At 56.7% G+C, this 26,555-nt stretch overlaps 2 protein-coding genes across 3 annotated transcripts in view; one reads left to right on the forward strand and one right to left on the reverse strand.

Annotated features, from left to right (window-relative positions):
- ADAMTS7 (ADAM metallopeptidase with thrombospondin type 1 motif 7) overlaps positions 1-17,205 on the forward strand; it is a 39,851-nt gene extending 22,646 nt beyond the window's left edge. Inside the window, exons 18-25 of the mRNA XM_071568080.1 lie at positions 1,297-1,423; positions 2,403-2,616; positions 5,351-7,093; positions 7,396-7,548; positions 8,260-8,433; positions 8,876-9,022; positions 9,536-9,695; positions 15,749-17,205. Coding sequence (XP_071424181.1) covers positions 1,297-1,423; positions 2,403-2,616; positions 5,351-7,093; positions 7,396-7,548; positions 8,260-8,433; positions 8,876-9,022; positions 9,536-9,695; positions 15,749-15,906 — 2,876 coding nt within the window. The 3' untranslated portion in view covers positions 15,907-17,205. The remainder of the gene's footprint in view (positions 1-1,296; positions 1,424-2,402; positions 2,617-5,350; positions 7,094-7,395; positions 7,549-8,259; positions 8,434-8,875; positions 9,023-9,535; positions 9,696-15,748) is intronic.
- Positions 17,206-21,303: 4,098 nt separating this feature from the next.
- Positions 21,304-26,052, reverse strand: CIAO2A (cytosolic iron-sulfur assembly component 2A). 2 transcript variants are annotated; one of them, XM_071568265.1, is made up of 6 exons: positions 25,906-26,052; positions 25,016-25,180; positions 23,892-23,941; positions 22,879-22,924; positions 22,028-22,141; positions 21,304-21,736 (listed from the first exon to the last, which is right to left on the reverse strand). In XM_071568265.1, the coding sequence occupies exons 1-5, from the start codon at positions 26,027-26,029 to the stop codon at positions 22,044-22,046; spliced, it is 483 nt and encodes a 160-aa protein (XP_071424366.1). In that variant the 5' UTR covers positions 26,030-26,052; the 3' UTR covers positions 21,304-21,736; positions 22,028-22,043. The 2 variants fall into 2 exon arrangements, with proteins under 2 accessions (XP_071424366.1, XP_071424365.1); XM_071568264.1 differs by having other exon boundaries at positions 21,304-22,141.
- Positions 26,053-26,555: the final 503 nt, after the last annotated feature.

Genomic DNA, 26,555 nt, shown 5'->3' on the forward strand with positions numbered 1-26,555 from the left:
CACGGACCCGGCGCTGTGACAGCGCTTTGCTCCCGGCTCGGTGTCCTGTTACCGCCCGGTGCTCCTCGGCGTCGGGATGGAGACAAAAGAGCTTTAGGGAAACCAGGGAGTGTGGAAGGGCTGCTCTCCTGCCTGACTGGGCCTCTCCGGGGGGAGCATGTCCAGGGTTCCCCAGGGAGCACACGGGAAGGTGCCTGGGGTGGCTCCATGTGTCGGACACTTGTGTTCCCCCACCCTGCCCTGCTGCACCTCCAGGGGCCTGGGGCAGCTTTTAGGGCAGCTGCTGGAGAGGGGCATTCCTGGCACACTGCCAGGGGGAGGCTGGGACCAGCAGGCACTTCCCCGAGAGTGGCTGCCACTGGGAAAAAGGGGAATTCAAGGACACTTATGCTTTCTAGGTGGCACAGAGTGCCAGGAGATGGCTTTTGTTTAAAACTGGCTTTCCTCTGCACAGTTTGAGTGCTGGGCTTCCAGAACAGAAGGGAAATACAGAAATGAATCTGGCAGGAGTCAGGGTAGGGTGAGCAGCTGGAGGAAGGCTGAACCTCTCACCCTGGGCTTGATGATGGAGTGAGCTGAGACGTGGATTTGGGAGAGCTCAGGGTGAGCCTCTGGTCAGCTCCAGGGCCCTGTAAGTCAGAGCCCAGCTCAGCAGCCTCAGCAAGATTCTGTCAGTCTCAGCTGGTGGCAGGGGTTCAGTGACAGCTCTCCAAGTCACAGGTCAAGTATGTGTTACAAAAATGGGGACAAAAGCCGGAGCAAGGCAGCGTGGTGAGGTCACCCTTAAAAAACATCACCCCCTGAGTGCTTTGAGGACACGAGTCTTCAGCCAGTGATTTATCCCTGAGCTGTGGTTGGGGCAGGGCTGCCCAAAGAGGCATGTGCTGCCCATTGGCTCCCTTTGGAGACAGCCCCCCAGAATGCCCAGTGCACATGGGCACATGGATGTGACTCTGGGCACCGCTGCCAGGACAGTGCAGCACCTTCACAGCTGTCCATCCTGCCCCACCTGCACCGGTGCCGTGGGGCTCTCTGAGGGCATTGGTACCTCAGCAGAAGTGGCTCTGCAGCTCCCAGTGGTGCTTTCATTTTCTTTCCCCTGTTTTGTTGGCTTGGGCTTACCAAGGGCCTCTTGTCACCTTCTGCTGGGGGGTGCTGGCTGGATTAGTGTGGTTTCCAAAGCCAAACCAGTTCCCATGTCCGTGGTTTGGTTACCAAAGCCAAGCCAGTGCCTGCATGGGTGGGTTGGCTTCCCGAGCCTCTCCCCAGAGCCCGTGCCCGTGTCTATGCCCACAGGGGTGCAGCGGCAGGTGGTGCACTGTGTGGAGAAGCTGGCTGGCATTGTGGAGGAGCGGTTCTGTGATGCCCTCACCCGCCCCGACGACCAGCAGCGCCCCTGCAGCGAGGAGCCCTGCCCGGCCAGGTGCGAACCTTCCCCTCCCTTCCCTTCCTTTCCCTTCCCTTCCCTTCCCTTCCCACGCCTCCTCAGCTCAGCCTTAGTGTCCAACAGCCCTGAGGGGGGACCAGAGTGGGGGGGACCTCAGTCACTGCCATGCCAGATTGCCCCAGGATGTGTGCAGGATTGCCCCAGGATGTGTGCAGGATTGCCCCAGGATGTGTGCAGGATTGCCCCAGGATGTGTGCAGGATTGCCCCAGGATGTGTTCAGCTCTTCACCTGTCTCCTCTCCCTCATCCACAGGGATGGATCCCAGACTCTGTGTTGGTCCATGAGAGCATCCCTGTGATTGCCTGATGGCTTGTTTGCCAGACAGGGCTGCCCACAGGCTACGAGCTGCATGGGTGGTTGCACCCTGGCAGGATGCTCCTCTCTGCCTCTGTGCACAGAACCATCCCTGGCACAACTTGGGGACTGACCCATCCCTGACCCTCTATCCAGGCTCCCTGACCTTGGGCTGACACAAAGGCTGCAGTTGGGATCCTCATTCCTTCACAGCCCCATGGGACAGGCCAGAGGATGGAACGCGGCACGTGGTCATTTCTTCTGGCTGAGACCTCTCTCCTTTTCCTTCCCCTTCCTGTTCCACTTCCCCCTTCCTTTTCCCTTTTCCCTTTCCTCTTTCCCCTTTCCCCTTTCCCCTTTCCCCTTTCCCCTTTCCCCTTTTCCCTTTCCCCTTTTCCCTTTCCCCTTTTCCCTTTCCCCTTTTCCCTTTCCCCTTTTCCCTTTCCCCTTTTCCCTTTCCCCTTTTCCCTTTCCCCTTTTCCCTTTCCCCTTTTCCCTTTCCCCTTTTCCCTTTCCCCTTTTCCCTTTCCCCTTTTCCCTTTCCCCTTTTCCCTTTCCCCTTTCCCCTTTCCCCTTTCCCCTTTCCCCTTTCCCCTTTCCCCTTTTCCCTTTCCCCCTCCCCTTTCCCTTTCCCCCTCCCCTGTCCCCTCCCTTCCCCAGGTGGTGGGTCGGGGAGTGGCAGAAGTGCTCGGCCTCGTGTGGCGGGTCGGGGCTGATGAAGAGGACGGTGCTGTGCATCCAGAGCGTGGGGCTGGACGAGCAGAGGGCCCTGCAGCCTGCAGCCTGCCAGCACCTCCCCAAACCAGATGCCACTGCGCCCTGTCACCAGGAGGTCCCCTGTCCCTCCCAGTGGGTCGTGGGGAACTGGTCTGAGGTGAGGAGGAGCATTGGGGAGGTCCCAGTGTTTTGCAGAGCTGGTGGGAGCTGGGGACAAGGTGCTTCAGACACCCTCGGCCTGCCCAAGAGCAATGGGTGTGCTCCTGCTCACAGGGAAAATCCATGGATGTGTCTGTGTGGGATCACCAGCTCCCATGGACAGGAATTCCATTGCATGGAGAGGTCTCAGTGGAGAAGGAGCATTGGGCTGTGTGACTCTGCCCCATCTCTGAGCCCTGCTGCTCCCTCAGGGTGACAGCCTGTGCAGGAAGGGCAGGAAGAAGAGTTTTCCAGCTGGATGGGGCTTGGAGCACTGGTCTAGTGGGAGATGTCCCTGCCCATGGCAGAGGATGGAACTGGATGATCTTTAAGGTCCTTTCCAACCCAAACCATTCCATGAAGTGAGTTATGATGATACTCTTTATAGCCTTGACTTATTTTTGTATTTCTGTGGATCAGCTTAACCACAGGTTTAGGGTTTCAACCAGAAAATGATAACTCCTAATTTAAGCAGCCATTCCAAAAAGTGTTCAGCATGAAGTCAAATATCAGGAGAGAAAGGAGAGAGCCTGGGAATGGAGCTTGTTGCTAAGGAACAACCCGGATCAAATGAGAACAGAGAATTTGAAGGCTCAGAGAGAGAGAGTTGCAAGTATTTTTCTAGGGGCCCACAAAAGCCACAATTAAGGGCTGAGAAAGATGAATGTGATGGTTTAACAAGAAAATCATGGCTTGGTGGTGGGTCAGTGCTGGGCAGGGCCAGCCCCAGCCCTCACAGTCATCATCTATGGTGTTGGCATGGACAGATCTGAGCTCAGGAGAAAAGTGCTTGGGATTTTGAGGTTCTGTAATTCTTCTGTCCTTTAATTTAAAACAAGAGCTCTCTTTCTTTTCTCTTTCCACTACCACCATGATCAGGGGAATTGGAGGGGCTTGGAAGCTTCCCAGAAACGTGGTCCTTTTGTCAGCAATTCCTAACAGGGCTTTGGGCTGGTTGAGCGGATGAGCCTGTCCAGCACCCAAGCACCTGATGCCAAAGGGGTTCTCTGGGGTTTGAGTAGCCCAACCAATGGCTTAAACAGCAGGACTTAGTGCCTTTGGAATGACCCTAAAGCAATGCACATCCAGCTTTATGGACTTTGCAAAGAAGTTAGTCAGAAGGGTGATTTGCTGTCCATTAATTCCAGAGCTGGAGTATCTGTCTCCTGGGAGGAGCATGTCCCAGCTGGCTGTGGTGGCTCCTGCTCAAGGCTGAACCCTCCTGTGAGCTCTGTGTGTTCCTCCACGAGGCTCCTATTGGCCCTCATTCCTTGTCTGTATCCCAGAGGCCTTCCTGATAATCCAGCCTTGGCAAATGATCCCCTTCCTTCCCCTCTGCAAGCACTGCAGTACCTGGAGTTTATCTCCTGGATGGAGCTGGAAGTCTTTGCTGGAAAATTTTAGCCTTCTGGGAGTTGATCTGTTTTCCCTGGGTTGGCAGTGCCATCCCATGGAGGGAAACAGCCTCCTTGCAGCCCTCTTGCAGCTGTTGGTGTATGGTAATGTTTTATTCTAGCTGGTGGAAATGCCTGGTGGTGGTCAGAGAATCCTGGAATGGTTTGGGTGAGAAGGGACATTAAAGATTATCTCGTTCCACCTGCTTACCATGAACAGGACACCTCTCACAAGTCCAGGTTGCTCCAAGCCCCAAATGCAGCAGAAAATGCTGCTGGTTTTTGCAGCTTCTTGGTTTCTTTTGTACTGACCCCTCTGAAAGAGCCCATTATGCTGGGGGTGGGGTGTCCCCAACGAAGCTCCTTCCTGACCTTTGCCTTTTCCCTGATTGCACAACACCCACGTTGTTATTCTCTGCTTCAAAAAATGCTCTTCTAGAAGAAGAGATGCAATTCATCGCAATAGGTCACAGGAAAGACCTATGAGATCATCCTATCCAGTGCCCTTCCCAGTGCCCATCTCCCGGGAAAACTGTTTCTGCCTGGAGTGCAGGGCAAGGATCACCCTGAGCAAAGAGCCCCACAACACCCGCCCAGCTCTGGGATGGCCTCCAGCAGGACCCAGCCCCAGAAGTGTATTGGGGCATCAATACCCTGCTTCCCATGGGACCACCAGTACCCTCTGCTCCTGCCTCCTGACACAGCACCCACTGTGGTGTCAGAGGGGAGCACTGGTGAGGGGCACAGGCACTGCTGCCAACACCGTCCCCATCCCTGCTGCTCCTGCTGCCCCGTGCTCCCATCGCCCAGGTGGCCAAGAAGGCCAGTGGGATCCTGAACTGGATCAAGAATAGTGTGGACAGCAGGCCCAGGGCAGTGACCCTTCCCTGTACTCAGCGTTGGTGAGGCCACACCTTGAGTGTTGTGTTCAGTTCAGCAAAGAGATTGAGGGGCTGGAGCGGGGCCAGAGAAGAGCAATGAGGCTGGTGAAGGGACTGGAGCACAAGTGCTGTGGGGAGAGGCTGCTTGAGCTCTGCCAGGGGAGGTTTAGGTTGGATATGAGAAAGAAATTCTTTACAGAGCCAGTGGTCAGGCATTGGAATGGGCTGCCCAGAGAGAGAGTGGACTCTCCACCCCTGGAGGTTTTTAAGATGGGACTGGACGTGTCACTGAGTGCCATGATCTGGTTATCACAGTGGGGTTGGATCCAGGGTTGGACTTGATGACTTCAGAGGTCTCTTCCAACCCAGCTGATTCTGTGATTCTATGACTGTGTTTCCTTCTCTCTTCCCTTCCCAGTGCTCCACAACATGTGGGAATGGGACTCAGAGGCGCCCAGTTCACTGCAGCGATGGAGGGGCCGCGTGTGCCCCCGCGGAGCGACCGCCCTCGGAGGGGCCCTGCTGGTCCCCGCCCTGCCCACACAGCGCCCACCCTGACGGCTCTGGCAGCGGCGCCTCCAGCAGGGAGATATTCAATGAGATCCATTACATCCCCAGCAACCACATCCCTAAATTCAACCCCTTGATCCCAAACATTCCCGAGTCCAACGATGTCAATGTCATCCCTGAGGAAGATTTCCCAGCCAGGAAGGGAAACGTCTTTGTTGATGATTTTTACTATGATTATAATTTTATCAACTTCCATGAGGATCTGTCTTACTATCCCTTCATGGAGAAGGAGACCAAAGGTGAGGAGCCAAGGCCAGAGCTGAGCAGCAATGACGGGGAGGGGCCCCGGGAGGTGCCCACTGATGTCCTGTTCACCACCGAGCTGGGAGGAGAGAGCGAGGACCATCTGGACACCAAAGTTTCTGCTCCTGAGGATGAGGCAGAGATGGAGCTGGGGGATTTAGCCGGGAATGACCTCCTGAGTGTGATCCCCAGGGCTGCAGGACCAGCCACTCCCAAATACACCATCCCTGGGTTCATGGGTGAGGAGGAGGAGGAGACAATGCTTGTACCCCTCTCGGAGAACTTCCCACCCACCCAGAGCACCACAAGTCACAACTCTGCCAACAGCCATGACCACCGGGCCCTGGATGAGCCCCAGGGAGCTGTGCTGACAAGGACACACCCTGGGCAGGATCCTTCAGCCCATGGCCTCCCTCCCTGGGATCCCCACCCGGCTGATCCCCCGTCTCCAATGCCCACTGCCTGGGGCAGTGCTGCTGTGGGTGCATCTGGCACTCCTGGAGTGCCAGGGCACACTGGCAGGGAGGGCCAGGACTTTGCCAGGTCTGCAGGGACAGGCCACGAGGACTCCAGGGAAATGGGCCTTGTCCTCACTGGTGACACCAGCAGTGACCTCAGGGAGCAGGGCGGGTGGGCAGAAGTGCCAGAGGGGGTGGTTGGCACACAGGCAGTGCTGGCAGACAATGAGCATCCCCAGGGGACTGAGAGGGCAGATCTGTCCTTCCCCACCCTGCAGGGACCACGGTGGGAGGTGGGAGAGAGTGCTGGCAGCATCAGTCCCACTGTGGGTCCCTCTCCCAGGGGTGCTGGCAGGGGCCCCACGGGACAGGCAGGGCACCAGCCAGAGCTCCACAGCCCCACATCCCTGAGCTCAACCCCCTCCATGGCCACTACAGCCCTTCCCACAGCAGTGTCCTTGTCCCCTGCCATGCCCAGGCTGGCCACCCAGCTCACCTCCAGTGGCCTCACCCAGCAGGATGCCCTGGCACCAGCCATGCCCACGGGCCTGGCTCACAGCCCACCTGCATTCCCAGCAGGAGCATCCCCCTCTGAGCCCCCCCCAGAATGGTGGACCCTGGGGGTGTCCCATCACCCAGAGCCAGCATTGCCCCATGCTGAACAGACCTCCCACGAGACCCCACTCAGCATCACCGTGCCAGGGGAGCCCTGGGCACCCCCAGGGACATTTGCCTTCAGTGATGGGGGGCACAAGTGGTCCCAGCCCTCCCCTGCCCCCCCACTACTCTGGGAGAAGAGGATGGAGGAGGAGGAGGAGGCTTTGGTTCCACCACCAACCACCGAGGCAGCCACTGCCACTCCCAGCTGGGAAGTTGGGAACTGGAGTGAGGTACGTGTTGAGTCCCATTAAAAGTGGGATGGGGCATGGAGGGGGGTTTTCCCTGAGGGCTGCCTGGTGTGGGACTGCTCAGAGAGGAGCAGCCTTCAGGAAAGCTCCTCTGTCCACGTCATCCCACAGCCCTGCCTGTCACAGCCCAGTTTAACCCGCACCCCTCCCAGTGCCCACAGAGGAGGTGGTGAGCTGAGTCCCCAGGGACCTTTCCATGGGGCTGCCCTGCTCCATCCCTGGCCAGCCCCAGCCAGGGGGTCAGGGGTGGGGATGGGAGAGGAGCAGCTGTCCCTGTGTTGCAGTGCTCGGCCACGTGCGGCGTGGGCGCGATCTGGAGGACCGTGCGCTGCAGCAGCGGCAGCGACAGCGGCTGTGCCTCGGCCAACAGACCCGTCCCTGCCCGGAGGTGCTCCCTGAGGCCCTGCTCCTCCTGGCGGGTGGGCAGCTGGAGCAAGGTGAGCAGGGAAGGGTGTCCCAAACCCCACGGCACGGGCCAGAGTGGGGGCACACTTGCTGTCGGGGAGGGCTTTGCTCACTAAGGCAGAGGGTGAGGGTTTGCACTTGCCACAGAGTTTAAACTACTTCATCCCACATTGTTCTTGCTCTTGGGTCAGGAATTTGCAGAAGCTAAATTAAAAGTGGTTTGAAAAGTTGGGTTGTGTGGGCCCCCAGACAACCTGGTCTAGCGGGTGCATCCCTGCCCATGGCAGGGGGTTGGAGCAACATGATCTTTAAGATCTTTTCCAACCCAAACCATTTCAGGATTCTATGACTTGTCACTCTCTGGAAAATATTCTGGCTGTTCTGCTCTACCAGGGTGTGTTTGAGGTTTGGGTTGGGTGAATCCAGTAATTTTGATTGTGGGGAATAGCTCTCCTTACTCTGGTTGGTCACTGTTCCTTGAGATCATCAGTTATTTAATGCATAAAGACTTGTTACAACTGGAAACCAGCTGGTTTCAGAGGGGTGGTGGTGATGGGTGAGGACATCCACAGGCTGTTCTCTGTCTTGGACTGGAGGAAGAGGGGAAAAGAGATTGAGCATCAACCCAGCCCAAGGCAGAATGTCCCTGAGCTCACCTCCCATTCCAGTAGGGATTCCCCCTGCACCAGCCCTTGCTGCCCTTCCCCAGGGTGATGCTCATGGATTCTCTTGTCCTTTCCCAGTGCTCCAGGAACTGTGGTGAGGGGCTGAAGGTTCGGGATGTTCATTGTGTGGACACCAGAGACCAGCGGCTGCTGCGGCCCTTCCACTGCCAGGCCGTGCTCTACAAACCCCCAGCACAGCTGCCCTGCCACAGCCCACCCTGCCTGGCCTGGTACACGTCCTCCTGGAGAGAGGTAGGGCCTGGGGAGGGGGCTGAGCTGGGGACAGCTCATCCCACCCCCTGCCATGGGCAGGGACACCTCCCACCAGCCCAGGGTGCTCCAAGCCCTTTCCAGCCTGGCCTGGGACACTCCCAGCGATGGGACAGCCACAGCTGCTCTGCCCAACCTGTGCCAGGGCCTGCCCACCCTCCCAGCCAGGAATTCCTTTCCAGTATCCCACCTAACCCTGCCCTCTGTCAGTGGGAAGCCATTCCCTGTGTCCTGTCCCTCCATCCCTTGTTCCCAGTCCCTCTCCAGCTCTCCTGGAGCCCTTTCAGGCCCTGCCAGGGGCTCTCAGGTGTCCCTGGACCCTTCTCTTCCCCAGGTGACCCCCTCAGCTGTCCCAGCCTGGCCCCAAGCAGAGGGGCTGCAGCTCTGGGGTGCTGATGGAGCTGCCATGCTCTGTGTGCTGCAGTGCTCGGAGTCGTGCGGGACGGGGGAGCAGCAGCGGCTGGTGACGTGCCCCGAGCTCGGGCGCTGCGACGAGACATCGCGGCCCAACGCGACCCGTCCCTGCAACACACAGCCCTGCACCACCTGGGTGGTGGGCTCCTGGGGGCAGGTGAGTGGGCACGGGCCCTCCACGGGGATCTGCATGAGACAAGGAATGGGGGAGCCCAACCCTGTAAACCAGCTGGGGTTGCTGCCATAGCAAGCCCCAGGCTCTGTGGTGGCCCTGGGGAGGCCCTGGGGTGGCTCTGGGGGGCTCTGGGGAGGCTCTGACGTGGCTCGGGGGGGCTCTGAGGTAGCTCTGAGGTGGCTCTGAGGTGGCTCTGGGGTGGCTCTGAGGTGGTTCTGAGGTGGCTCTGGGGCAGCTCTGAGGTGGCTCTGGGGGACTCCGGAAGGGCTCTGGGGAGGCTCTGAGGTGGTTCTAAGGTGGTTCTGAGGTGGCTCTGGGGCAGCTCTGAGGTGGCTCTGGGGCAGCTCTGAGGTGGCTCTGGGGAGGCTCTGAGGTGGCTCTGGGGGACTCTGGAAGGACTCTGGGGAAGCTCTGAGGTGGCTCTGGGGGGGTTTGAAGGGCTCTGGAGGGACACAGGGAGGGGTTCCCTGGCCTGAGGGGTCCCTGCTCCCGCAGTGCTCGGCTCCCTGTGGAGGGGGCATCCAGCGGCGCCAGGTGAAGTGCATCAACACCCGGACGGGGGTGGCCGAGGAGGACACCAGCCTATGTGACCATGAGCCCTGGCCCGAGAGCACCCAGAAGTGCAACCCCCAGGACTGTGACAGCTCCGAGCCGGGTAAGGGAGTGGTGCCCAGGGCCTTCTGCCTGTCCTGGCAGCTGAGAGATGTCCTCAGGGTGTCTGTGCTCCCTGGGAGCTTGTGGAGCTCCCTGGATAGATGCTGTGCTTTGAGGACATGGTGATTATCTTGGGGATTGGTGTGGGAACCACCCAGGCTCATGGTTAAGGACTGTTACCTGCAGAGCAGGTGGCTCCTCCATCACCAGCTTTGTGGAGCAGCAATGCAGGTCATCCATCCCCACCCTCTGCCATGGCTGGGGACACTTTCCCATCACATGGCACTGGTGAGAGCTGGTGGAGCAAGACCCAGTTAGAAACTCTGGTGTGCAGAGTTCTGCCCCTTGCCCAGGTCACACAGCAGAGTGTCACCTGTCCCACTGTGCTGGGAGGTGGGAATGTCCCCCTCTCTGCTGGGTGGCCACACTGTGTGCTGGGAGGTGGGAATGTCCCCCTCTCTGCTGGGTGGCCACACTGTGTGCTGGGAGGTGGGAATGTCCCCCTCTCTGCTGGGTGGCCACACTGTGTGCTGGGAGGTGGGAATGTCACCCTCTCTGCTGGGTGGCCACACTGTGTGCTGGGAGGTGGGAATGTCCCCCTCTCTGCTGGGTGGCCACACTGTGTGCTGGGAGGTGGGAATGTCCCCCTCTCTGCTGGGTGGCTGCTGTTTCATGCTCTGTTTGGTCTCCTCTAAGAGGCACTCACTTGGCTTCTCCTCCCAGCTTCACTCCCAGAGATACATCCCAAGGCACCAGGCAGTTCCCTGGGAGCCAGAAATCAGGGCCTGCAAGAGTTAATGGCACTGAAAGGAAAAGCATTATGAGGAGGGATTGGATGTCATTGGTATGAGCATGTCAATCTTTAATCAGCTTTATCTTTTTAATGTGTCTGTGCAAAAAAACCCTCTTTGGCTGCCTGGAAGGAAACATTAGACCCTCAGGAGGTTTGTTGAACAAAGGGAGAGCTGAGAGATGGGTTGGGTGGGCAGGAGGGCAGCATGCCCAGGGTGCAGGAGCTGGATCCACAGCTGCTCCACACTCTGCAGGTCCCCTCTGCAGCTGGGACACCCATTTGCACCCTTCCAGCTATGTGTGTTTGTCCCATGTCCTGCATGTTCCTCCTGGCTCCCGTTCCAGAGAGGGCAGGAGCATTGCCTTTGGTTAAGTGGGATTTGGGGACTGGCAGCACCGGCCACTGGGATGTCCTTAGCCATTAAACAGCTCCTTTTTGGAGCATTTGCAGGGCCATGGGGCACTTCAGCCTTTAGGAAATGGTTAGTCAGCCTTGCTCAAGAAGTGATGTGCAGTTCCGGCTATTTTAGTCAAGGGAAAATTTCCGTGCCGGGCTGGGTGATGAGAGCCATGGAGCCAAGGCTGGACCAGAATAACCACTGAGATGTGGAGGAAGCACACAAATAAATGCTGAAATCCTGGATCAAAAATGACATAAACACTCTGGCTGCAGCCCAGGGCAGGAAACGCCTCTTGGAAATACAAACGTTTCCAGCCAAAGCATGAAGGGGAACAAAACTTTCACATGGCAGGAAATCCCAGATGTGTAAATGCACAGGCTCCCAGAAAGGCAGGACCAGAACTGCAGCCCTTTCCTGTGTTATAAAGGATCTTTACTGCACTAGATGGATGCAGGCTGGAGTGATCCGTGTTTTCCTGGGGAGCACACGGAGCCTCTCCCTCCCCTGGCACCAGGTGCTCCGGTGCCAGCAGGCCATGGCTGGGTCTGTCAGTGGTTGTGCCCTCCCTGGACACAGAAATGCCAATAACCCCAGCAGGGTTTCAATGTTCAAACCATTATCAGATGGATTTTGAGCCGAGATGGAACAAACGAAGCACAAACAAACATCTCACAGCAATCAGCTCCTCAATTAAAGGATGTCGGGATTAATTAGAACCAGAGTCCTGTGCTTTTGCCAGGTTATAAATTAATTGAAGATTACACTGAGGTTATTTTTGAATGTGCCTGTTGCCTTCCAGCTGCAGCCAGCTGTGCCTGTGTCCTTAGATGGCTCCTGGGGAGCATCAGAGCCCGTGGGCACCCCAGTGCCTCTGTGGGACACTCCAGGGACATTTGTCTGGGAATTGTTTGTGGTGTCTTGGAAAGCAACTGAGCCCCAGGTCCCATCTCAGGGTTTGGAGAAACCAACTTGTTTACCCAGCAGATCAAATAGATTTAACTCATAAAAGGAGAATTTGCTGTATATGGGAGGAGGAAGCCAAGGCTGGAGCTGGTCAGTGCTGTTTGGGGTGGTGGCCGTGCCAGACTGGTGGCTTTTGGGGAGCCCTTGGTAGTGGTGACACAGCCCTGCTGGGGACAGAGCATGGACATCTCTGCAGGCTCACTGTGGTCATGCCATAAAATTAATCAATTCCCTCGTGCCTTTTTCTCTGGATCTGGTACTGGGGGGTCTGGGAGCTCCCCAGACTCGCCCCAGGCAGGCACTGGGCAGGGGATGGGGCCAGTTGGTGGCTCCAGCCCAGGCACCCCAGCAAACTGAGGCTGCCTCACAGGTGTCTCAGCTTGGAATGCCAGAGGGATGAGGTAAAGCCTCAGCTGGCTCAGGGACAAGTGTGTGCAGACTGGTGTGTGCAGCTCCTCTGGGAGGGGACAGAGCAGGGATGGAGCCCAGCCCTGTGCCCTGGGAGCAGCCAGCACAGGGCACCATGGAGGGGACTGTGACAGGGACAGTGCCCAGGGGACCCCCAAACTCTGGGGTGAGTCCCTGATGCCCATCACCCTCCAGCTGCCCCCTTTGCTCCAGGCTCGTTAGCCAGGCCTGGCTGTATTTCTAATTGCCTCAAGATTAATTGGCAATTAAATGTTGTGGTCCTGCTTGCTCTGAGTAAGGGAATGGAATTGTTCATGGTTCTGCAAGTCGCTGAGTTTGTCCACAAGGGATCTATATGGGAAATAATTGCAGCATATTCCAATTTTCTCTGTCATTTGAGCGTGGAAGTCCCTATCCAAGAGGCAAGGCTGGGAGGTGCTGCTGAGTGAGGCATTGAGGGCAATTAATTAACTGCTAATTAACAACAGGAGTCAGTGGGAAAGGGATGCTTGGGAAAGGACTCCCTGTTTCCATTAAATGTGGAAGGAAGATGTTGCCCACAGCAAGGCGGACACCTGAGAACTGGTGGAGTTTGTGATTTCCTCCCAGTTCTCCCAGCTGTGCCCTGTCAGTACCAGTCTGTGCAGGCAAAGCTGGCACTGGGGTGCATCCCATGCATCCCATCAGGCTGCCCAGGGACCACAGGGAAGGGCACCACAGCCTCGAGCAGGACCCTGGGATAACACTTGTTAAATTCAGCCCTGGCTCTGGGAGCATCCCAAAGGCCAGAGGTCAGCAGCCTAATTCCCTGGATTTGCCAGCTCAGCCAAAGCTCAACCTTGCCTTGTTTTTACAAAACCTGTTCCAGGAAGTTTATTTTTCCCAAGCATAAAAGTAAAAGCTTAGGTCTGAGTGGCAAAAGCTTAAATGAAATTTAAAGCCACTTCCACCCCGACCTTAAAAAAACAACCCAAAAAAAAGTGGGGGTTTTCAGTCTCTAATGTGCTGACTAAGCCTGGATTTTTAAAGCCCTGCTTTAAGCTATTTCTTTAGCCTAAAATTTGGCATAAACTTCCAGAACATGTGTCCAAATGAAGTGTGAGGATTATATAAAAAAATGTTAATAGGAAAAAAACTAACAGTAAAAGGATTAAATGGAAATTGGGTTGGTTCTGCAGGGCCCTCTCTGAAGAGCTGACAAATTAAGTGCTTATTACAGCTTCCCTTGCCCAAGACCAAATTCCAGGGAGGAATCCCAGGCCCAGCCAAGATTCTCAGACCTGAGCTTGACCCCACACAGATCCACCCTGAGACGCTGCAGGAGCCCCGAGCCCGGATCTGAGCAGTGATGGGAACACTCACGGGCTCCACTGACCTCACTGGGGTCTGGCAGTTTGGACAACACAGGGTGGGATTGTTGGGGCGTCCTGTGCAGGGCCGGGAGTTGGACTCGATGATCCTTGTGGGTCCCTTCCAATTTGTGTGTGTTGTGATTCCATGACTTCATTTTGCTTTGGTCCTGGAGCTCTGGTGGGATCTCCTGGAAGGTCAGCAGAGCCTCCAGCCAAGGGAGGTGGCTCTTCCCCACCCTCCCCAAGCCCATCCCGGCTGTTTCCATGGTAACCTCATTCCTTTGCTGATAACGTGGTGCACAGAGTGACTGCGGGCAGGGTGGGCACTCCCTGCCCGTGCCCAGGCTCAGGAGGGAGCTGAACCCTCACTCCAGTCCTGGAAAGCACCTCCCAAGGGAGAGCAGGAGGCAGCTTGGTTGGGATCCATAAATAGCTTTCTAGGAAGCTGTGATAAGTGGAGAGAGAGCTAAAAATACCAAGGGGCTCCTGGGGGTCTGCCTGGGCTGGGCACCCCCCCGGGCAGTGATGGTGACATTCCCACCCCTCCATGGGGAGTTTTGAGCCGAGTCCTCATGGCATGGGGTTCTCCTGAGAATGTTGACCCTGAGGCTCTGATAGAGCATCACATGAGCAAATACTTCCCTCTTCCCAACCGGCTCCGGTGCTCTCACGGCGGGTTTAGGATGTGCCTTTGCTGGGCTGTACAGAGATTTCTTACCCACTCTGCTCAACCAGCAGGAAAACTCCACACTGTGCCAGCCCCCAGGTGGGAGCGAGTCCCAGGGAAGGGAAGGGAAGGGAAGGGAAGGGAAGGGAAGGGAAGGGAAGGGAAGGGAAGGGGGGATCCACTCTCTCCTGCTCCACTGGCAGCAGTTGGATCCAGCAGTGCTGGTGATCAGCGGTGCTTTGGGACACAGGGACAGTCCTGCCAGGCACAGAGAGCTGCAGCTCGGGAGGAAGAGAGGAAATACCTCAGCTGAACTAGAACATTAATTTTAGAGCAGTTACTGACCTCCCTGCTGCTGGGCTGGGGGAGGGGACTGTGGCTGAAATCCCAAACGGGGGGAAAAGTCTCTGCTCTGCATCTGCCGCATCCTTTGCCTCGTCCTTTGGGCTCGGCTGCTCCCGTGGGAATGGGGGCAGCAGCCTTTCCCTCGGCACAGCCTTTGTTCCCAGGGGGCATGGCGAGGGGCAGGGGGCAGTGACAGCTCCCCTGGCTCCATCCTGCTGCTTCCTAAGCAGAGAAGTGTCCTGAGAAAGAGCAAAGCCATTTTCCTGCCCCATTTGTGCCCCTGCTCACTGTGGTCCTGGTAGAGGGTGCCTGGGGAGGGGCAGTGAGAGGGGACTGGGGGCTCTGGCCCCAGCAGCACCAACTCTGCCCTTTTTCAGAGAAAAGCTGTCATTCATTTCAATTATTAGTACAGGAGTTGAAATCAGACAGAGCTGATGTAATTCAAGCAAGTCTTACCCAACTGGGTGAGATGCTGCAGGCTCAGGGAGGTGAGATAGAGCAGAAAGGGAGGAATTAAAAATTAAAGAAACAACTATATATTCAAAAAATTAAATAAACAACTATATATGCTGCAGCTGCCCTGGCACTGCCCACCTGGCAGAGCTGGGGCTGGCACAGGAGCAGTGGTTCCCAAAACAAAGCCTGTCCTTGGAGCAGCACCAGAGTTGTTGTGGGGTCTGCAGGACACCTGCAGGAAACAAACCAGATGATGCAGGTTCTCAAAATAACCTAAACAATGCAAAGAAAAAGGAATTCTGGCCTTTCTGCAGCTCTGCCAGCGCTGAGGGGTCTGGGAGGAGGTGTCAGTGTGGGCAGGTGTGTGCCCTGTCCCTCAGCCTGCCCTGGCAGTGGTGCTGTGGGGCTGCAGGGACAGCACAGGTGGTGCTGGTGCTGGCAATGAGGGGCACTGAGGCTGCCCCATGCCCAGGGGGGCCCTGGTTTGGGGAGCTCTGTCTGTGCTGTGCCAGCCTCGTGCCAACCCTCACAGAATATTCCAATGCTTTGGGTTGGGAGGGACCTCAAAGACCATCTTGTTCCTCCCCCTGTTTGTGCAGGGATATTTTCACATCAGCACCTGCCGACTGCGGTGACACTGACGCTGTCCTTGTCCCCTCCCTCCCCGCAGATGTCCCCTGCGAGCACGACCGCCTGAGCTTCGCCTTCTGCCAGACGCTGCGGCTGCTGGGCCGGTGCCCGCTGCCCACCGTGCGCCTGCAGTGCTGCCGGAGCTGCCGCCAGCCCGGGCTGCGCCACCGCGGCGACCAGCGGCTGTCCCGGAGGTGACAGCGCCGGCCCCGGGGCCGCCGGCCCCCCGGCAGTGCCCTGTGGCTCCTGGCACGGCCAGCACTGGCGGCCCTGCCCCGGTCCCTGTGTCTGTGCCGCTCCGTCAAGGTGCTCAGACCATCCCATCCCATCCCATCCCATCCCATCCCATCCCATCCCATCCCATCCCATCCCATCCCATCCCATCCCATCGGTGCTGTCGGGGCCACCTGCCCTGGGGGACAGCGGGGAGGCATTTTGGGCAAGGGCACCCGACAGCAGAAACAATTCAGGGGACACCTCCCAGAAATGCTCATGGTGCTATCACACGACCTTTTCAGCCTCTTGAAGGTGTTGGCTGGCCAGCACAAACCCTGACTTTTATTATTATTTTTATATCTCGGAAGTGAGCGTCCAGCATTCCACCCCGAGCCGCCCTTCAGGGCAGGGATTCCGGATTTTCCTTAAGGCACTTGAAGCTGGAACCCATTCCTGGAACCTGCATTGAACTGTTTATGCTCTGAAGCCAAAGAGATGCAATATAAGAAATGAAGGCAGGGCAGAGCAGTGAGGTTTTGGCTTCAGTCAGGGCTGTGCAGGGCTCCATACCCCATGTCCTCACTGCTGGCTTTCTGTGCCAAAGCCACTGCCTGTGCCACTCTGGAGCAGAGGGGGGATCATCAGGGACACCAGGGTTTGGAGTCCACCAGCACATTCCCTGCATGTGTTTGGGAAGCAGAGGGAGCTGCCTGGCTGTGGGGAGCAGCACATCCCCTGCCTGTGGGCAGCCAAGTGCTCACCCCTGCATTTTTGTATGTGTAGCAGTGTAATGGTTGGTTAAGGTGTTTTTCTGTGCTCTTACAAGCTAAACCTCTTTTTTCCTGCTTATCTAGAGTCACCTCTGTTAAGGTTAGCTGATTTTTAATTAGAATATCCGTATTTTATGAGGCACAGCTCCTTCCCTGGAGTGGTGTGTGGGAATCCTTCCCTGTATCGGGGAGGGTTTGCTGGTAGGTTTGTCCCTGAAGAAGGGCAGGAGCATTTAGGTAGCAACTCCTTTCCTTATTACTCTTCAGGCTGTGGAGGATGCCCAAAAACTGGGGGATCATGAAGGGAACCCTCCTGGCACTGAGCAGGGACAGGCTGGAGCCCACCCAGGTCACAGCTCCAGGTGTTTTCTTTCACCTGGACTGTTGGGAGCAGCACTTGGTCCCCAAATGGGGAAATCCTGTGTGTGATCTGTATGTAAAACACACCCATGACTTCACCATTGGTGTTTTATTCCTTTCCAACATGGTGTAAATTTTTTATGTTCCAAGAGCCTGTGTTGAGTCGTGGTTTCCTGCAGCCCTGCTCCATCTGTCCCCTCCTGTCCCCTCCCAGCTGTGCTGAGGGACAGCCCCGTGCTGGGATTCATGGCCACAGCTCAGGAGTGTCTTCAATTAAACAGTTACTGAAGGAAATGGGGGCGTTTCCCATTTTGCCTCCCCTGTGGGGAATTTTGAGGGAGTTTTCTGTTAATGGGGAATGGTTTAGGCCCTGGAGCAGAAAGGGGGATCACTTTGCATCTGAAATCCATTTCCAGCAGCTGTTTGCAACTGGGATTTGTTGTTAAAACATGAACCCATTCCCAAGTGCTGGGACTGGGAGCAGCACGATGGGTTTTGATGCAAACCAAAAGCACAGCAGGCCCTGAGCCCAACAGTGGCCAAACCATGGAGGTGTCTGGTGGGCACTGAGGCTGGACAAGGCTGGATCACAGTGTGGGAGTCTCTGCTGGAAAGGCATTTCATCTGAGTTGTAGCCACAGAACCAGCCAGGCCTCCCACCAGCACAGGGGCTGCATTATCAGTGATGATGACACTCATCTTGCTTGATTTTCTCTCAGTCAGACACCTACAGTGAATCTCTCTGGAGAGAGACTCTTTACAAGGGCCTGGAGGGACAGGACAAGAAGGAATGACTTCCCACTGACAGGGGGAAGGGTTAGATGGGATGTAGAAATGCCTTTTTTCTTCTTTTAAATATGCTTTTATTGTTTCACCACAAGCAGGATGTTATTCAGACAGAGCTGCTGCAGTGGGGTGAAAGGGAAGGAGGAAAGGGCTTATGGATCAAAAGATGTTTGAAATAGGGTCATGGAATGGTTTGGGTTGGAGAGACCTTAAAGGTCATCCTGTTCCACCCCCTGCCATGGGCAGGGACACCTTCCACTGTCCCAGGTTGTTCCAGCCTGGCCTTAGACACTCCCAGGGATGGGGCAGCCACAGCTGCTCTGCCCAACCTGTGCCAGGGCCTGCCCACCCTCACAGGGAGGAATTCCCTCCCAATATCCCATCTATCCCTGCCCTCTGGCAGTGGGAAGCCATTCCCTCTGTCCTGTCCCAAATCCCAAACCATTCCAGGGTTCTGTGATTCCATCATCTCCTTAAAGACTCTCTGAGAGTCAGAGGCTTTTGGCTTCAGATCAGAAATCAGACCTTTGTGCCTGCCTTGGTCACCTCCAGACATTTCCATCCTGGAGACAGGAAGGAAGGGAGCTCATTAGCTGGGAAGCAGGAGGCACATGGAGGAGCCTGTTTGTGTCTGGGATTCACAGGGACTCTCCAAGTGCTTCCACAGCCCCGGAGCAGTTGGGTCTCCCTGGCACAACACTTGTGTTTGCAGCTCCCAGACCTCACCAGGTGCTGCTGTCTGGCCCAGGTGGTCTCAGCTGGAGGACTTTAATTCCCAAAGAGCCAGAGGGGTCATCAGCCCTTCAGCAGCTGCAAGGCCAAGGGAGGGACCTGGTCCTGCTGGTGACCTGAGCACATGAGGAAGCAGCAAATCCAGTCCAACCAGGAGTAGCTCCCAACTTCCATCTGTGCCCTTCAGATAATCGTAAGAGATGGTTTTGTTTTCTCTTTTCCTTAAAACCTCCTTGTGCTGCACAGAAAGGGTTCACAGGCACAGCCTCGAGGGTCAGTGAAGCCAGGACAGCAAGGAGAGGATCTGAAGAATTTCACTGGGTTTGGGGTTTTTTGGCTGTTTATTGGCAGCTGCTCCAAGTGGGAACAGCCTCATCAGCCCCTTTGGGGTGCTGGACCCAGCCAGGGCTGCCCTTTGCACAGCAACATTCCCGGTGGGAAGCAGCAGCAGAAAAGAGGAGGAGGGAAGGAAGGGCAGGGAGAGGAGATGCCTCATCCTCAGCTGGTACTGGGGCACAGCCTGTTTGCTCCACAAAGACCATTCCTGTTGGGAAATGAAATAAAGCTGTTTCCCACGTGCTGAAGGAGGGGAGGGAAGACCCCCAGCCCCAGCCCTGCATCTGCACCGAGGGAAGGCTCAGCAGGCTGGGTGGAAATATTTAGAAATACCTGTGTGCTAAAAACAGCTCTGGCTCTGCACGCAACGGCTCCGTTGCCATTTCCAGTAACAGTCACACCTCTGTGCAAGGTGTTTGCAGAGGAGCCCCCCGAGCCCTTCACACAGCCCTGCTGGGAGGGAGACCCCCGGGTGGGGGGAGAACAGCCCCTCACAGTTTGCTCTTCCTTTGCAAGGGCTCTCAGACTGCACATCTGGGGAGGGACTGGGCTGGGGAGGGGACCGGGCTGGGCAGGGCAGGGCCGGGGAGGGGACCGGGCTGGGCAGGGCTGGGGAGGGGACCGGGCAGGGCAGGGCCGGGGAGGGGACGGGGCTGGGCTGGGCTGGGGAGGGGACCGGGCTGGGCAGGGCTGGGGAGGGAGCCGGGCAGGGCAGGGCTGGGGAGGGGACCGGGCAGGGCAGGGCCGGGGAGAGAGCCGGGCAGGACAGGGCCGGGGAGGGGACCGGGCAGGGCAGGGCAGGGCCGGGGAGGGGACCGGGCAGGGCAGGGCAGGGCCGGGGAGGGGACCGGGCAGGGCAGGGCCGGGGAGGGGACCGGGCAGGGCAGGGCCGGGGAAGGCAGGGGACCGGGCGGGCCGGGGAGGGGACCGGGCTGGGCTGCCGGTGCTGCCCCGCACAGCCCCGGGCTGGGGAGCCCCTCGGAGCGGGACTGGTCCGGGAGCCGGGCAGGGCTGGCTGGGGAGCCCCTCTTGCCCAGGGCTGTCGGTGCTGCCCCGCACAGCTCCGGGCCGTGGGTCGCTGGTGCCCTCTGCAGTTGTTCCTCCTCACTGGAAATGCAAAACGAGTAATCCGAAGGGAGGGTTTTAGTACCGGTGACACAAGTGAGGATGGGGTGACACGTGTGAGTCTTCCCGGGTTTGGAGGGACACCCAGTGCTCCTCAGCCCCCCCAGATTGTGCCCCTCTCGGGGTGACCTGCTCGGGGCTGCTCCTCTGGCACCCTCGTTGTGTGTCACCCCCACGGTGTCCCCAAACCCCCGTGGCAGCAAAACCTCTGCCCCCCCTGTGGGGCAGCAACAGGGATGGACAAAGATCCCAACCCCAGTTTTAATGGAAATGCTGGAAAGTGCAGAGTCACCTCCCAGTGCCCCCAGCTGTGACCCATCCCCTGGAAAACTGGGAATATTCCCGGGTTTAAACACCTGCCTTTGGGGTCAGAGCCCTTTTCCTGAATTGCTGGAATTCACAGGCTCTGAGGAAGGACATTTGACCTCTGTGCTCCAGGAAAAAGCCCTTGGAACTAATACCAAGGTACTGCAGAAACGAGGAAAGGCCTCTTATGGTCATGGGAGCATCCCTGTTCCCTGTCCCAGGCTGGGAATGCCATTTTGGTGGTGTAGCTGCAGCTCTGCACAGGCACCCAGGGAACCACCAGGCAACTCACCCACGAGGAGGAGCTGCCTATCTCATGGTCACAGCATCCTGCTGGTGGCTCAGATATCTGCACTCTGAAAATATCAACCCCCCCGTGCTGGAAAGGAGAGAAAAAAGCAAATTCCAGGAAAACAGCCAACAGATAAGGCAGCTCCTGCTCCCCAGGGCACTGAACTGTCCCTGAGCAGCTCATCTGCCTCACCCTCCCCAGCAGGGCAGCGGGAACACGAGGGGAGCAGGACTGTGGGAACACAAGGACAGTGGGAAGCAGAGCAGTGAAGGGCTCTGGGATGCTCTCCCCTCCCACACTGCAGGTAAGGCATAAGAAAAGGCAGGATCAAACAGGCAAGGGCTTGTCCAGAGGGAAACTTTACCCTCTGGGTGGTTATAAAGCAAAGCCTCCAGAATTAGAAATGGACCTGACAGGGAAAAAAGCACAACTATTAACAGGAATAATGTTCCAGTGAAAATTGTTCTAGCCCAGTCCCTCAGCTCTAAATTATTTTTCTACATTAAGTTCATCTTTAACGTGTTTGTTGTAATGAGGAAGTTGAAGAAAATGAAGAAGGAAATCCTTCCTTCTCTGACAGAAATCTGAACTTAGGCTTAAAGAAAAAAACCAAAAATCAGAACCCAGAAATGAGCATTTCAGTGTAAGAAGTGACCGAAACAACCCAGAAACTTAACTTACAAAACTGAATTTATATCACAATATCTCTTTGAAGGCAATGCAGACATGTTGCTTTTAATCACAAAATATTCCCTGGCCACCAGAAACTCCAAACTCTCAGCACCACACACTTCATTTGGAGACTGAGTGCCCATAATTTACATCTTATAAACAATTTCTTTGTAAAAAACACATGGAAGGGAGGTAAAAAGAACTCAAGTATGAGACTCAAGGCCTTGCTGGCTGCTTTCCCCTTGGGCAGGCTGGGTGAGGAGTGCCCGGGCTGTGTGGGCAGTGCCCAGGCTGAGTGTCCAGACGGTGTGGGCAGTGCCCAGGCTGTGTGCCCAGGCTGTGTGCCCAGGCTGTGTGGGTACTGCCCAGGCCATGTGGGCAGTGCCCAGGCAGTGTGGGCAGTGCCCAGGCAGTGTGGGCAGTGCCCAGGCCGTGTGGGCAGGCAGTGTGGGCAGTGCCCAGGCCGGGGGCAGTGCCCAGGCTGTGTGCCCAGGCCGGGGGCAGTGCCCAGGCTGTGTGCCCAGGCCGGGGGCAGTGCCCAGGCCATGTGCCCAGGCCGTGGGCAGTGCCCAGGCTGTGTGCCCAGGCTGTGGGCAGTGCCCAGACCGTGTGCCCAGGCAGTGTGGGCAGTGCCCAGGCCGAGGGCAGTGCCCAGGCTGTGTGCCCAGGCCAGGGGCAGTGCCCAGGCTGTGTGCCCAGGCCAGGGGCAGTGCCCAGGCTATGTGGGCAGTGCCCAGGCCCTACTCAGGCTCAGTCACACACTGCTCCACCAGCTCCCGCAGCGCCGGGTTCTCCATCGCCGCCGCCACGCGCTCCTTGTCGTTGATCTGCTTGTTGACTGCAAAACAGCCCAGGAAAAGGGGCCTCAGGAGCCTCCAGGGTGGGGACACCTGAGGACAGGAGGGGGCTCAAGAGGGGTTAAAGCACAGAGGGCTCACAGGAAATGGGGAACAAGGCAAGTGAAAGCTCAGGCACAGCCGACCATCAGAAATCAAATGTTTTTGTTTCTTTCCTAGTTTAGGAAAGGAATTTAAGATGCTCTAGTGACACGTCATGAAAATCGTGACAAATCAGGAGTCCAAGTTCTCCAGGTTCAATTTGTAGTTACTTCACCAAAATAACCAATTTTTGCCAGAGACACCCAAGGCTCAGCACTGGGACAGCCCCAGGCAGGGCCTTCAGCAGCTGTTCAGGGCAGGGACTGGCTCTGGCTCTGACAGAATGTCCATGGCCTGCAAGTTTGACTTGTGAGAAACAAATATTTAACAGAAATATGAATATTTTAGGAGAGCAAGATCAACCAGGGAGCTCTTCATGACAATTATTCAGCAGCAACTTCTTTTGTTACAAGCACAACTTTACACCTGCAAGGACTGTGGGGGTTCTGTTAAAGAAACCAAACCAGCAGCAAGCAAATAGTCACAGAGGCACCTGAGCTTTGGAAACAGCCTCAGTGACATTGGATTTTAGAGCTTTCAGGGGTAAGAACTCCTGGCAAGGACAGGAAGGCAGGGGAGGAAAGGACCCAAAGGAGCACACACAGGCCAAAGCAGCTCATTGCAGGGCTCTACTCACTGTCCTCCTCAGTGGAATGTGTGCCCTCAGAGATGTAGATTTCCAGCTGGAGGAGAGATCAGCAATGTTAGAAGAGTCACAAGGGCTGAACTTACTCATTACTGGAGAGAAAAGTTGTCCAGTGCACATACAATGTGTGTCATTCCTACTGACAACCAGGGAGAGAGCTGATCCCCTCTGTCCCATCCCTGGAATTGCAGTGCTGGGAACACAGAGGAGAACCTGATCACCTCTGCCCCATCCCTGGAATTGCAGTGCTGGGAACACAGAGGGGAGAACCTGATCCCCTCTGCCCCATCCCTGGAATTGCAGTGCTGGGAACACAGAGGAGAACCTGATCACCTCTGCTTTATCCCTGGAATTGCAGTGCTGGGAACACAGAGGGGAGAACCTGATCACCTCTGCTTTATCCCTGGAATTGCAGTGCTGGGAACACAGAGGGGAGAGCCTGATCCCCTCTGCCCCATCCCTGGAATTGCAGTGCTGGGAACACAGAGGAGAACCTGATCCCCTCTGCCCCATCCCTGGAATTGCAGTGCTGGGAACACAGAGGGGAGAACCTGATCCCCTCTGCCCCATCCCTGGAATTGCAGTGCTGGGAAAAGAGAACAGGCACTGCTTCCTCAGAGAGCTCTGCACAGGCCACAGGTCAGGCCCAATTTGTGAAAAGCCCCCAGAATCCCAAGTGTCACTTCCACAGGTGAAGCACTGGAAGTCATCCTTGGGCAGATTCCCAGTGAGATTCCTGACAGGCTTTGCTCAGTGAGAGTCCCAGATTCCCTCTGTAGCTCAGTCCATTCCTGCAGGGAACACCCTCTGGCACTGCAATCCAAGCAGACTGAACCCAGGTTTTAACCCTGCAGTTCCCCTGTGCCCCACCAGCCCTGGCCCCAGGGTTTCACTGCCTGGCTGCTGCCAAGCTCCCCAGGGCAGCCCATCCCCTGCCCTGCAGCATCTCTCTCTCAGTCTCTCATTCTGCTACTTCAAAACAGGATTCAAAGCAGGTACTTTACCTTGTGTCTAAAAGGCAAACATCTCTGAAGTTTTATTCTTAAACAAAGGCCTGAAAAAACACAAGAGAAAAGAAATTTCCTTGTGAAATTCAAGGTCTCAGGTGCATTTTCAGAGAACCCAAATTTAACAATCAGTAAAACTGACAATCTCCTTTTATATTCTGAGCAGCACAAGCCATGGAGGGACTGAGTAATTTGTGGTTTGACCCTTTGGGTGCAGCTTTTTAGGTAAGTCCCCACCTGCCTGAGGAGCCTGGCAGGTCTCTGGTCTCTAATCCCCTCCTAGGAACACTAAATAGAGACAAATCCCTCCATTTCCAGTTTTCTTTGGTATTTTTGACAGAGGTCCCCATCTGCCCCTGGGACTGCATCTGTACTGAGGGGAATGCTTGGTTTGGTTTTAATATCTGTTAAAAAATCCAATATTCATTATTTGGGCACAAGCACATCAATGTCCTCATTAACCTAAAGACTTGTTTTCCCTTAAATCTGTAAAACACACCAAGAAATCTGAGTTCTGATATTTAATGGTAAGAGTTTCTAACCCTGGCACATTTAAACAAATCATGTCAGGGCTCTCAGATGGGATTTTTCAGATGAAATCTCACCATAAATCATAAGGACAAAACAAAAAGGCAAAATAGGCCAGTGTAGATTCTCATTCCCTTTAATTCCTTTCCAACTCCTAATGGTTCAGGGCTGTTTGGGGGATCCCTGGATTGCATGTGGGGATTTCTGTGTGGGTGTGAATGGAGAACAGCCCATGGGGAAGGGAGAGGGAAGGGGGACAAGCATTAAGAGCTGACAAATTTTTAATGTAACATCACTGAAATAACTTGGAGAACACAAAGAAGGGATCCTGTGCCACTCCCCAGGAGATTTTTGAGAGGTTCTTTTGGAAGAGTTTCCTTGGCTGGATACAAACTCCTGGATTTCCCCACATTTCTCTGGATTTGAGGTTTGGGTGTTTGGTTTGTTTGTGTTGCTGGTTGGGCTCTCAGGATGGAATTCCTGGTCAAACCAACAGAGCAGCACCAGACTGAACCTCAGCTAACACTGGAATTCTCAGACAAGCCCCAATTAACCTCCTGCTCACGGTGCCCAATTAATGACCCAAAGCTCACCAATGAGAGTGGCCAAGGAGCAGTGAGGTACTGTTGGTGTGAACCTGATGGTCACCAGGTACTCATCCTCTGCAATCTCCTGCACCTCCACTCCACCCTCTGTCACCACCTCCAGCTCCTCCAGCGTGTGCGGCTTCTCCGGGTCCCGGATGCTCCGGATTATGTCTGGGAAAGGCAGGGGGGGAATAAAGCAACTTCCCTGGATTATGTCTGGGAAAGGCAGGGGGGGAATAAAGCAACTTCCCTGGATTATGTCTGGGAAAGGCAGGGGCAGGAATAAAGCAACTTCCCTGGATTATGTCTGTGGGAAAGGCAGGGGCAGAAAGAAAGCAGCAATAAAGCAGCTTTCTGGATTGTGACTGCAGGGAAGGCAAAGGGGCAGCAATAAAGCAACTTGCAAAGGTAAGGAGGGCTGGGCAGAGGGCAGGGCAGAGGGCAGGGCTGTGCAGAGGGCAGGGCTGGGCTGGACTGGGCAGAGGCTGGACTGGGCAGAGGGCAGAGGGAAGGGCTGGAGCAGGGCAGGGCTGGGCAGAGGGCTGGGCTGGACTGGGCAGAGGGCAGGGCAGAGGGCAGTGGACTGGGCAGAGGGCAGGGCAGAGGGCAGGGCTGGGCTGGACTGGGCAGAGGGCTGGGCAGGGCAGAGGGCAGGGCAGAGGGCAGGGCAGAGGGCAGGGCAGAGGGCTGGGCAGAGGGCAGGGCTGGGCTGGACTGGGCAGAGGGCAGGGCAGAGGGCAGGGCTGGGCAGAGGGCAGGGCAGAGGGCTGGGCAGGGCTCCCCAGCCTCAGCCCGCCAAGGGCACAGCGGGAGCCCCCAGAGCCCCCCCAGGCCCTTCACACGCCGCCGCCCCGCAGCCCCTCCCGACGCCCGTCCCTCCCGCCCCCGGCAGTCACCGTAGACCTCGATGGCCCTGTCGTGCTCCATGGCGCGGCTCGGGGGCGCATGGCCGGGCCTATGCCCGGGGCAGCCCCACACCCGGCCCAGCGCCCGCGACAGCAGCGCCCGCAGCAGCGCCATGGCCGCGCTCCGCCATCGCCGCCCGGGGGCGGGGCCTGGGGCCGGGCCGGCCAATGGGCGAGGGGGGCGCGACTGCGGCCACGCCCAGGGGCGGGGCCTGTGATGACCACGCCCTCTCCGCGTTCTCCCATGTGCCGGGACCGAGAGAGAGACCCCGAGAGAGACCCCCGGGGATACAGAGAGACCCCGAGAGAGAGAGAGACCCCCGGGATACGGAGACCAGAGAGAGAGAGAGAGACCCCCGGGATACAGAGAGACCAGAGAGAGACCCCCGGGATACAGAGAGACCAGAGAGAGACCCCGGGGATACAGAGAGACCCCGAGAGAGACCCCCGGGATACAGAGAGACCAGAGAGACCCCGAGAGAGACCCCCGGGGATACAGAGAGACCCCGAGAGAGACCCCGAGGGTACAGAGAGACCCCGAGAGAGACCCCCGGGACAGAGAAAGGCCCCTGGGACACAGCGGGACCCCTGGGGTACAGACAGAGACCCTCGGCTGGTGCGCAGCACGTGTGTGACACTCC

Source organism: Pithys albifrons, chromosome 13, assembly GCF_047495875.1.
Source record: "Pithys albifrons albifrons isolate INPA30051 chromosome 13, PitAlb_v1, whole genome shotgun sequence".
In the NCBI taxonomy this organism is placed as follows: Eukaryota; Metazoa; Chordata; class Aves; order Passeriformes; family Thamnophilidae; genus Pithys; species Pithys albifrons.